The sequence below is a fragment of the Acipenser ruthenus genome, chromosome 25 (genome assembly GCF_902713425.1).
Source record: "Acipenser ruthenus chromosome 25, fAciRut3.2 maternal haplotype, whole genome shotgun sequence".
NCBI lineage: Eukaryota > Metazoa > Chordata > Actinopteri > Acipenseriformes > Acipenseridae > Acipenser > Acipenser ruthenus.
The window spans coordinates 8,618,164-8,630,081 of record NC_081213.1 but is presented as its reverse complement, the minus strand read 5'-3'; the positions used below and the strand labels follow the sequence as shown (position 1 = coordinate 8,630,081).

The following is an 11,918-nucleotide window of genomic DNA, read 5'->3' as shown; positions in this document are numbered from 1 at the left end:
CAGATTTGGATTCAACCCCTGATCGATGAAAGAAAGCGCCTACTTCCCTTATCCATAGGTTTTGGTCCTGTCCTAGATTGGATCCTTTCTGGACCTTGATTTTTGAAGCTTTCTCTCAAATCACTCAAACATACATTGACCCCCTCCCCAATGATATCCCTGTTCAAGCGGCAGTCCCTGGCCTTTGAAACCTTGTTGGCCAGACGCCTAATTCAGTTTAGCTGGAAGCAAGCTGCCCCACCCTCTTATATCCACTGGGTTAGGGGTGTCAAGCAATTCCTAACCCAAGAAAAAATGTAATTCACACTCATGGGGGTGCACAGAAAAATTCTACACAGCATGGCAGCCCTGTCTAGTTTTTTTCAATCACCTCTTCCTACTCCCAGAGCTAGCTCAAGGTCTGCTCTCTCCGTTTCTCTCTACTCACTATTATTTTTATCCACCAAACGTGACTCTCTAGTCTCGGTTCTGTTTTTTTCTTTCTCTACCTCTTTTTTATCAATTGCAGTGTTAGTTTAAGCTCCTTTTATTTGGCTCATTTGATCCACATTTGCTGTATATACTTGCATTGAAGTTACAAAATCAATAAACACGTTACAAAAAAAGAAGAAGACTGCTCCGCATGGAATGCTCTTATTCAGATAATCATGCCACTATACACTGAAATTGAAATGTTGTTGAGTATTTCTCTTTTGTGTTGCTTGCACCATCTAGTGGACATAGGTTGCAAGTATACCTTTAGTAACCAACCAGCTGCTTCCCCTATTGACTGAGTCACTGCAATTTCCCAGGAAGTACAAGTGAAACAGATTTCCTGAGAATAAGGCATGCAAACGGGTAACTTCAACCTGTGTAGTACCATAAAAATGAAATACAAGCTTGTATTGTAATGTGTGTTTCTTTAAAAGCTGACACCTGAGACCTATGCAGCTAACGGAACAGGTAAGATTTAATGAACAAAAGTAAGATAAAGGGATATCTGCATGCAATATATTTGCAATGTGAGTCAATAGCCAACCAGCTGCTTCCTATATTTAATGACATGCTTTGCAGCCAGTGACAGATGCTGTGTTTTAAAATGAAAATCATTGCTTGCTATATTTCTTTCCAAAGTGCAAGTCTGAGACCTATAAAGTGAATGCAAGTGCACGGCAGGTAAGATGAATGGAATTCCTTTGTTAGCGCTGGCTTGTAAACCAGTTGAGATCATGGGTTTGCACTACAGTATAATTGCTTGGTGTCTGTCTACTGCATGTCTACGGTTTATCAAGCCTGCTGTGCCGCTGTCATAGCAGAAAACTGACCCTGTTGACCAGTCTGCAGAAACCATTCAATGAACGAGGCAACAGCTCATATACAGATTAGAAATAATAACATTTATTAGATGCATGGTTATATCACAACGTTGTGGCCCAGAATCTCATCTTATGGCCAGCAGTAGCCGCTCTCTGAGTGATGGGACCCCTCTGCGAGGAAACTAAATTATTTATTTCTTTGGGTTTCTCTGGGTGTATAGGAGCGCATGCAACGAGGATTTAAGCACAATTTAACAATCTTCCTTTACTGACATCAAACGTCACACTTTTACAGCTTAATCATTAACATTAGACACAGTAGTGAGGCCACTAGTTATTAACAGAATTGAAGCAATGAGATCAGTTACCGGTTAGTGGATGAAGCATCGGACATGGTGCTGGTGTGTGCTCATGGAGCATCTTGATGCTTCTCGAATGCACCTCCGAGTGCTGCTGTTTCTACAGTCTCTACACCCCTTTGCATGCAAAGCTTAGTTGCTGGCTTATCTCTGTGTGTCAGCAGCATTTTAACCACACAACTCCTGCTTGCACCAGGACAGGTCAGTCTTATTGACACTTTCTCAGGCACTTTCCCTGACTGCAGCCGGATAACAGCATGTTTTGCACAGTTGCACTCAGAAGCATAGTTTTGTACTTATAATCTTTTCATTAAGTCATTACACATCAACCCCCTAAAGGGAGACACAGCTGTAAAGGAAGCAGTGGGATGCAGGAACGAGAAAGAAACTCCACACTGTTTGAAAAAGGTAAGCACTGAATTTAAAACTATCCGGCTGATGATATGACAGGGAGACAATAGGACCCACACAGGTAGCTTAGCTGTACCTGTATGGGTCCTCTGCCCTTTACCTTCTTTTCAGCTAAGGAAGTTGATCCGAAATTCAGCAGCTTAACTTTTTTAATATATTGTTATTTGGTGTCACCTGCTGGCTATCTAAAGAACTGCTTCTTGTTTCCTTTACAACTACCTGCCGTCATATAGTAGAGTTCATGCCACAGATCTAGAAGAGGCGCACTATGAGAAAGGCCTTGGTGTTGTTACGGACTCAGGGCTATAGTATAGTCAACAATGTAGAGTACAAATCAAAGGAGCTTAGTGGCCTTAGAGAGAGTCTAGCGAAAAACAACCTGACTAATCCCTGGGCTGAAATACATTAACGATGAAGAAAGAGGGAACTGAATGAATTTAGACTAGAATAAAGAAGAATTTGGAAAGACTTGCTTGAAGTCTTTAAAATCTTAAAAGGAGTTGACAATGTTAACCCTAGATGCACAGCACAGCAGTCAGGTATGTTATGTGAGATTACAAACGGATGTGTTGTACAAATATAATTCATATTACACAGCCCCAATGACACCCCCTCCCCCCTCCTACGTCTCTCTCAAAAACGGTGACCACACTAAACGGCATGGTCATGGTTTTTGCCATGCCTGAATGCGCTTTATTATGGTATTCAGTTATATATATATATATATATATATATATATATATATATATATATATATATATATATATATATAATGTATAACAGTTGTTTACTATTCTGTTTACCTTTTTAATTTTCTCCAAACTGGTAAGGTAGTCAAAGTGGAACAAAAACAGTCTAGTAAATCTGAATTATTTCTGTGTTTGGAACAGCATAACAGAGTATAATAAAGCACAGTGAAAGCATGTGAATCACTGGTAAGCATTGTACTATGTGGCAAAACATGGTAACTATGGTAAGCTATGGTAAATGCATAGGATAGCCAGGGGGAAAATGACTCTGCAGATGTACCTGTCAAGTTGGGGGCATTTTACCAGCATGAATGACAGTGATGTGAAGGCTGATGTGGTGAACAAACACTGTGGGATTTGCTATCATGCATAATAAGACGTGTTGAGGGTGTGAGAGGGAGATTACTACAGTCCTGTCCCCATTGATCCTCCACAAGACCCTGCAGTATAATACTAAGAACCGTCACTGTCCCAGAAGCACGGGGCTATGCTTCATACTGACAAACCTGACTGTGATTTCAAACACTTCAGAAACATCCTCAAAACATGCACACCTGCACTGTATTACTGTGAGCCTTCTGTGTGTTCCAGTGAACAGAGTGTTGGTCTAGGTCTGTAACAGAGCTTAGGCACTACAGAATGTTAGATATTGTGGGGCTAATTACGTTAGTTTGTTTAATAATTCATTTAAACAATTAATTAATTTGAATCATTACAATAGTTCAGATTAATGTGCGTTAATCATCTTGAATGAATACAATATGACCATTACCATATTAGATCATCGAGTTTATGTGTAAAATAATCGGAATATTCATTCACGTTAATAAAGACCTCATCATAATCATTTTATTTAATGACGTGTATCAGATCGAGGAATTACAATGAACACACAAAACACCCTCAACCACAACACGGTAGGGTTAAATATCTAGCAGTTTATTAGATAATAATACTAATGGTACAAAAATGAACAATTTAGAAAATCATCGTGAGGTAACAGGTCACATACATATCAATGCAGCAGAAGTAAACACTTATTCCTGTAATGCTTCTATATATGTCGCTTCTCAATAATGCGTTTAAACTACAGTACAAGTGGAATCCTATTGCTCTCCTAACATTCAGCACAGGTTCAACATCTCATTCTAACACAGTACATTAACTCCTCTGTCTTAATCTCAGCACAGGCTGAGCGGCTCTGCTAGCAGGTGATGACGTCACGCTGCTGACAGGTCCCTCGGCTACACAGACACCCGCATTTATTATTAAAATGCAAAACAAAACGTGTTCAATTACAATTTTTCTAATAACATATCACAGCTAAGGCTGGACTACAATTGTTTACTAACAATTACACAAGTATACTTTCAAATAAGCACTTCATATGACAATATGAGTTCAGCAGCTTAGTTACTTTATAACAAGGTTCAAACTCTGAGGTTTTTCATACGCGCGTTAAAAGCGCAATGTAAGTTAACTATTTTATCAATTTCTGTGTGCTGTAGTTACCATTAATTACTCTAGTTCCACAAGGGAATGGTAAGGGAATTATACTCAACGGTTCCTTGAAGACCCAAGTTGGGCTCCTTTATCTTCAAAACCCAAGTGGGGGTTTCACACACGTCCTGTGTGTTTTCTTCTTTGAATGCTTCGCCTCGCAGGCAGACACAGTCTCGTTATGCTGTGTGGTTTCTGAATGCTTCGCCTCGCAGGCAGACGCAGTCTCATTATGCTGTGTGGTTTCTTGAATGCTTCGCCTCGCAGGCAGACGCAGTCTCGTGATGCTGTGTGGTTTCTTCTTTCCTTGAATGCTTCGCCTCGCAGGCAGACACAGTCTCGTTATGCTGTGTGGTTTCTTCTTTCCTTGAATGCTTCGCCTCGCAGGCAGACACAGTCTCGTTATGCTGTGTGGTTTCTTGAATGCTTTGCCTCGCAGGCAGACACAGTCTCGTTATGCTGTGTGGTTTCTTCTTTCCTTGAATGCTTCGCCTCGCAGGCAGACACAGTCTCGTGATGCTGTGTGGTTTCTTCTTTCCTTGAATGCTTCGCCTCGCAGGCAGACACAGTCTCGTGATGCTGTGTGGTTTCTTGAATGCTTCGCCTCGCAGGCAGACGCAGTCTCGTGATGCGGTGTGGTTTCTTCTCTCCTTGAATGCTTCGCCTCGCAGGCAGACACAGTCTCGTGATGCTGTGTGGTTTCTTCTTTCCTTGAATGCTTCGCCTCGCAGGCAGACACAGTCTCGTGATGCTGTGTGGTTTCTTGAATGCTTCACCTCGCAGGCAGACGCAGTCTCGTGATGCGGTGTGGTTTCTTCTCTCCTTGAATGCTTCGCCTCGCAGGCAGACACAGTCTCGTTATGCTGTGTGGTTTCTTGAATGCTTCGCCTCGCAGGCAGACACAGTCTCGTTATGCGGTGTGGTTTCTTCTTTCCTTGAATGCTTCGCCTCGCAGGCAGACGCAGTCTCGTGATGCTGTGTGGTTTCTTGAATGCTTCGCCTCGCAGGCAGACACAGTCTCGTGATGCTGTCTGGTTTCTTCTTTCCTTGAATGCTTCGCCTCGCAGGCAGACACAGTCTCGTGATGCGGTGTGGTTTCTTCTTTCCTTGAATGCTTCGCCTCCCAGGCAGACACAGTCTCGTGATGCGGTGTGGTTTCTTCTTTCCTTGAATGCTTCGCCTCGCAGGCAGACACAGTCTCGTGATGCGGTGTGGTTTCTTCTTTCCTTGAATGCTTCGCCTCGCAGGCAGACACAGTCTCGTTATGCTGTGTGGTTTCTTCTTTCCTTGAATGCTTCGCCTCGCAGGCAGACGCAGTCTCGTTATGCTGTGTGGTTTCTTGAATGCTTCGCCTCGCAGGCAGACGCAGTCTCGTTATGCGGTGTGGTTTCTTCTCTCCTTGAATGCTTCGCCTCGCAGGCAGACACAGTCTCGTTATGCTGTGTGGTTTCTTCTTTCCTTGAATGCTTCGCCTCGCAGGCAGACGCAGTCTCGTTATGCTGTGTGGTTTCTTGAATGCTTCGCCTCGCAGGCAGACGCAGTCTCGTTATGCGGTGTGGTTTCTTCTCTCCTTGAATGCTTCGCCTCGCAGGCAGACACAGTCTCGTTATGCTGTGTCGTTTCTTGAATGCTTCGCCTCGCAGGCAGACACAGTCTCGTTATGCTGTGTGGTTTCTTCTTTCCTTGAATGCTTCGCCTCGCAGGCAGACACAATCTCGTTATGCTGTGTGGTTTCTTCTTTCATTGAATGCTTCGCCTCGCAGGCAGACACAGTCTCGTTATGCTGTGGTTACGACTGGGAACAGAAGCTTGTATCCAAGCCGGGACGTCTCTTTTTCCTATTACAGGAGTCCTGAACACGGAGATTTCTTTGACGTTCGTTTATTGCAGGGTACAGAATCTTCTTGCAGTCAAGAGGTATAAAGCTTATGCTATCTTCTCTTGTGGAGCCATGTTCGGCTCAGAAACCAATTCGGGAACCCAACTGAAAACCAAAGTTCTGGCTGCAAGTTGCCAGTTCTTATAGGACTTTCACATAAAGACCTATACATTATCCCTACAACTGTCTTCCATTGTTTTGGACCATACCTCACCCTTCATAGGATGAACACATGATCTAATTATGACTTTCTTCTGCTGTCTCCAGCTTTCGTTTCCCCCAATCTGATCAGATGCTCCGATCTATTCATGATCCTATAGAAACCCTTTGTGTCGGGTTCAGTTAAAGTCCACCGGCCCGAGGCTCACTACCCCCTCCTTTGTGTCGGGTTCAGTTAAAGTCCACCGGCCCGAGGCTCACTACCCCCTCCTTTGTGTCGGGTTCAGTTAAAGTCCACCGGCCCGAGGCTCACTACCCCCTCTTTTGTGCTGGGTGCTTCGGAAGTTGCTCCAGTCAATAGTTCATATGCTGCCCTGCATACTGCGTGTTCAAGAATGAATCCAACAGATTAGTTCAGATATGTACTTATATCAAAAATAGTTATTAATTCCAGGCAATTGTGCCTACAATATGAATGTATACGCAGTCAGAAACACCTGCCATAACACTGTCAGTAGATAAGAATGAAGAACACAGACATTGGTTTTCCAACCCACACTACAGAACTTTGGGACTACACCAGTGAGCTGCAGACAGGGAGCGAACGACCCATTTGCGCATCCTTTATTTAACAAATAAATAAATACATATTTAGAAAACTACAGTGAAATATATGGGCAACTATATTCCAATATATTATTAATTACAAAATATATTGTACAATGGATTAGTGCTAACCGGGGTCTGTGAAGCTAATCTTAATGTATCAATACAGAATATTGAACTATATTTAAGTATTTTATAACATATATTCAAATATATACACTACCAGTCAAAAGTTTTAGAACACCTCCATTTTTCCAGTTTTTATTAAAATTTATGCAGTTTAATGTCTCAATGTACTCTGAAATTAAAGCATAGAACAAATAAACAATTGGAGATAAAAAAGAAATCATGGAATCGTTTTGTTTAACAAAATTTAATCTAAATTTTTGACTCATCAAAGTAGCCACCTTTTGCAGATATAACAGCCGAACACACTCGTGGCATTCTTTCTACAATGGAAATCAAATATTGTTCGGAAAGTTCTTCCCAACACTGTTGCAGAAGTTCCCACAAATGTGTTGCACTTGTAGGTTGCTTTGCTTTCACCCTTCTGTCCAGTTCATCCCAAACCAGCTCGATGGGGTTTAAGTCTGGAGACTGTGCTGGTCATTCCATGATTTGAAGCCTACCGTCTTGTTCTTTTCTTCTAAGGTAGTTCTGACATAGCCTGGAGGTATGTTTTGGGTCATTATCTTGCTGTAGGATGAACCCCTGACCAACTAGGCGTATACCAGAGGGTACTCCATGGCGCTGCAAAATGCTGTGGTAGCAGTTTTGGTTCAGGGTGCCACTCACTCTGTGACTCTGGATCCAGCAAAAGAGCCCCAGACCATCACGCTTCCTCCTCCATGTTTGACAGTTGGTGTCACACACCAAGGAACCATCCTTTCGCCTACTCGACGGTTTACAAAAACCCTGCGTGATGAACTGAAGATTTCAAATTTTGATTCATCTGTCCATAAGACCTTCTTCCAGTCTTCAGTAGTCCACTGGAGGTGCTTCATGGCCCAGGCAAGCCTCTTTTTCTTATTTTGCCATCTTAGCAATGGCTTTCTTACTGCCACTCGACCTGTCAAACCTGCAGCTCGAAGTCTTCTCTTCACAGTTGAAACTGAGACTTGCTTACTTCGACCAGTGTTAAGCTGTGCTTGAAGCTGTTGTCCTGTGAGCCGCCTATCACGCAAGCTGTTGACTCTCAGAAACTTGTCTTCTGATTCTGTTGTGGCTTTGGGTCTGCCAGACCTCTTCCTGTCAGAGTTTCCTCCAGTTTCCAAGTGCCTTTTGATGGTGTAGGAAACTGTACTCACTGACACCTTGGCTTTCTTTGCAATTTCTCTAAAGGAAAGACCTACACTTTTAGGGTTATAATGGTCTGTCTGTCTTCCTTTGTTAATTGCCTTTTTCTCGCCATTATGAGAGCAATATACTACTTCCTGCAGGACAATACTGTCCAAATAATGCTTAAGAGGGTGTAGTAACACAGTCTGTTCCAACACTGCTTTTATACAGACAGAGGGTTTGTAAGTAATCAACAAAAGTTGGGACACCTGTAGGAATTGTTAGCATCAACTTTCAAGGCTTAATTTACTTCCATTGCTGCAGAACAGCTGTAAGTTGATAACCCATTATTTGTTCCCTGAAAAAGGCCTTTTTGTTTTACTCTGAAATGTACATTATTTTTCAGTTTTTAGTAACCTAAACTTTTTTTTTTAACCTCTGGCAGTTTACCGCTTACCTTTGTACCATTTCAGGTTATTCACTGGACTTGAACTGCTTAAATTTCAATAAAAATTGGAAAAATGGGTGTGTTCTAAAACTTTTGCCTGGTAGTGTATATATAAATATCTCCTGTTATAAGAATCAATTCTCTGCATTTTGTAAGTGATATACAATGAAAATCAAGACTCGTCCAACCTGTTTAATACCACTTCAGAAGTAGATACATGCATTACAGTCCTGTTCATTGTTATAATTGATTGTTACACATTGTAGCTCAAATATCTGCTACGTGTGCTGTATGTTGTTCTTTATGCCAGATCATTTTAATACTACACTCGTCGAATGATCCTTGGCTACCGTTTTAATAGCTAGGTTGTCAGCACCCAGGAGAGCGAATCTTGCTTGCAGTGTAGCACGTCGCCAGGAGGTGGTAGCAGTGAGCGTGCCTGCTCCTTTGATTGGGCTGTCGTGTCTCACAGTATAGTGGGCGTGAGTTCACCTGTACACAACAGCAGGTTGTATGAGACAGCTGAGAGAGAACCGACAGCACACCTGGAGGGGATCGACTTGGTACACAACACCACTAGTTTATATAGAGGGCATCTCCAATAATTAATATTTACTTTGAATAACTGGTTTTGGAGAATGCTTTAACTACTTTGGCGAGTTTTGTGGATTATACCCACAACAGTCTTTCTTCTCTGTGCTTTTTTGTATCGTTTCGTGCAGCATCCATCCTTTTTTTTTTAAGGACACGTTGGTATTACGCTTGGTATTTACCTATTTGTGGAGGAGTCGACAGCTGACGAACCATGGCGAAAAAAGAAACAAGCCAGAAAAAGAGTTTTTACAAAATGTTCGCCAAGAGCGAGGTGAATCTGGAAGACTGTGATAAAAAGGACAAGGGGAGCGCGAGGTCGTTGAAAAGCCTCTTCAAGAACGACCGGATGAAAAAGAAACAGAGGGAAGAAAACGTAGAGGAGCGCAGCAAAGACTCTACTGACGGGTAATGCACATGCACCTATAGGACTCGATACAGGGGCTTTTCCATGTGTTGTGTGTTTCTAAGGTCCTGCATTAACACAATAAACATGTCCCAAACAAGCACTCAGAGGGAAGTGTCCTGCAGGTTTTAATACAAATACAGTAGTTGTATTCAAGTTAACAATAACAGCTCTGTGTCTGTTTCCTGTACACATCTAATCAAATGAAAACAGCCCAAATTAATTTCTGCTTTTAAAACCGAGCTTGAATATGCAATCTATAAACTCCTGTCGCAGAATTATAATTAGAAGTATGCGTATTTGACACACGACAGTACATACACAGTGACAAAGTGTCGTTTTATAGCAGGGTAGTGGAAATGTGTGTATTTTGTTTCAAATTGACACTGTATTTTTATGTGCATAGTTTGTAGCATGCATATGTAGTATTGGGGGTAACGCGTGTGGCTATGATCGCTTTTGGAAGGTGTATGTTTTCCCATAATGCAGCGTCCTGCTCCCGAGCTTGCTTTCTGTAAATGTAACTCGGTATACTTACAATGCTAGAGCTTTCCCTTGCCCATATTCTTTGGAAATTACTTCAGAAACCAAATGTATACTTTATAAAATTAATTATACGTCTAGTTTAATAGACCCTGATTAGCACTCATGCTGGAGTAACTCAACAATGATCTTACATGTAAGTTTTATTTTGCGGGTTGTATGTGACTGTCGCGGGTCTATGGGTTTTAATGTCAATTTGCGGGCCTGACCTGTGAAATGCGGCTTAGGTGTGTTATCGTTTGTTTTGTCATCCCCTCTGTCTTCCTCACGAAGTAACACCAGCAGTTGGTGTAGTTTGTGTTAAGCAAGCAAGTGTGCAACCTAACGCTTTCCTTCAGCCCTCTATATCAAATTCTGTCAGATCTGCTTGTGACTGGCTGATATAAAGTGATATTTTACTTCAGCCCATGTTTAATTAGCAAGTAGAATTAATAAAAGTGAATAATATACTGTGTTTCATATCTGTTATTTGCATTTCTATAGTTTTTTTTTTATAGTTTTATTTCTATAGTGTGTGTTACAGTATAACCATTCTTAAAATCTTTTTGGTACAACAACCCATCCAGTATCTGGGGACTGCTTTTGTGATGAATCTCGAAAAGGACATTCTTTTAGCACAGGTTATTAAGAGCCAAATTCAATGAACTGGGATAAATATGAATGTATGCAATAAACAATGGGAATGTGGAGATGTCCTAATTAAATCAAAATGCAAAACGAAATCTCCACATTCTCCCTGCTTAATCCATGATATTGTATTTTCCTAAAATACTTTTAACCAGATAAAAGGTAATTACATCTGTCTGTCCGTCCGTCCATTTGGCACACTTCTGTTTTTACATATATCTAGAGATACACTTGTTCCTTGTGATGATAATGACATATGTTTTGTACATTGTTTAGCACACATTATTGAGAGTATCTATGAGGCATATGAAGGCATGAGTCTGACACCCTGTTTCGTGTTGGTCTACTTTGTATGGCTACTGATGCTGACAGTTCTGTGCAACTATTCAGAAACCGTCACGGGAAAGCAGAAGGATCTCAGACAGTGATTTCACCCGGGGCACGGTAGCGGGTACCGCGTAATCAACTCGCAATCAAGACAGGCTCACGGTGTGTCCTACACGCTTGTAGAAAGAAAGCCCAAGCAGGGAACGCGGGTTCGAGCTCACAGACATGCACAGCGCAGGGTGAACGCCCTGTATGTTAGCTACAATCGGTTTAAGGTTCATTCTCTTTTTGAATAATCACAATTGTTGCTGGTAAAGCAGTTAAATAAAGTGCTGAGGACTTATGTTTCTTTGCCTTTGCTTTGGTATACATGGTGGTTATCAGAACCCCCTGTCTTTTTATAGAGTGTCATCATCTGTATTGCCTTCCCATGAAAACACTGCACGAGATGTTATTCCTCTGGCTAGAGTCCAGTCTGCAAAAAGTCTTATAAAGCTTGATTGTAGCATGCCATGGTAAAAGCATTAGCAGAGTGTAACAAGGCACAATGGAAGCATGGTAAAACCCAGTGACATTTTATACAGCGCAGTGTACAGCATAGTTCACATGTGGCAGACTGCAACATTATTGCTGTTTATTATGGGAGAGGCCTCAGACAAAGGAGAGTTAATCTTAAAATGAATCCATTTACAGTGGTTGTTTGTTCAGTTAAAAGTGTTTAGACAGAAGGACTCTCTGAA

At 41.8% G+C, this 11,918-nt stretch overlaps 1 protein-coding gene across 1 annotated transcript in view; it reads left to right on the top strand.

Annotated features, from left to right (window-relative positions):
• The first annotated feature begins 9,169 nt into the window (after window positions 1-9,169).
• The window catches only part of LOC117414182 (uncharacterized), an 87,094-nt gene continuing 84,345 nt past the window's right edge, over window positions 9,170-11,918 (top strand). The window contains exon 1 of the mRNA XM_034906092.2: window positions 9,170-9,683. Within this exon, the coding sequence (XP_034761983.2) occupies window positions 9,490-9,683 (194 nt within the window). The 5' untranslated portion in view covers window positions 9,170-9,489. The remainder of the gene's footprint in view (window positions 9,684-11,918) is intronic.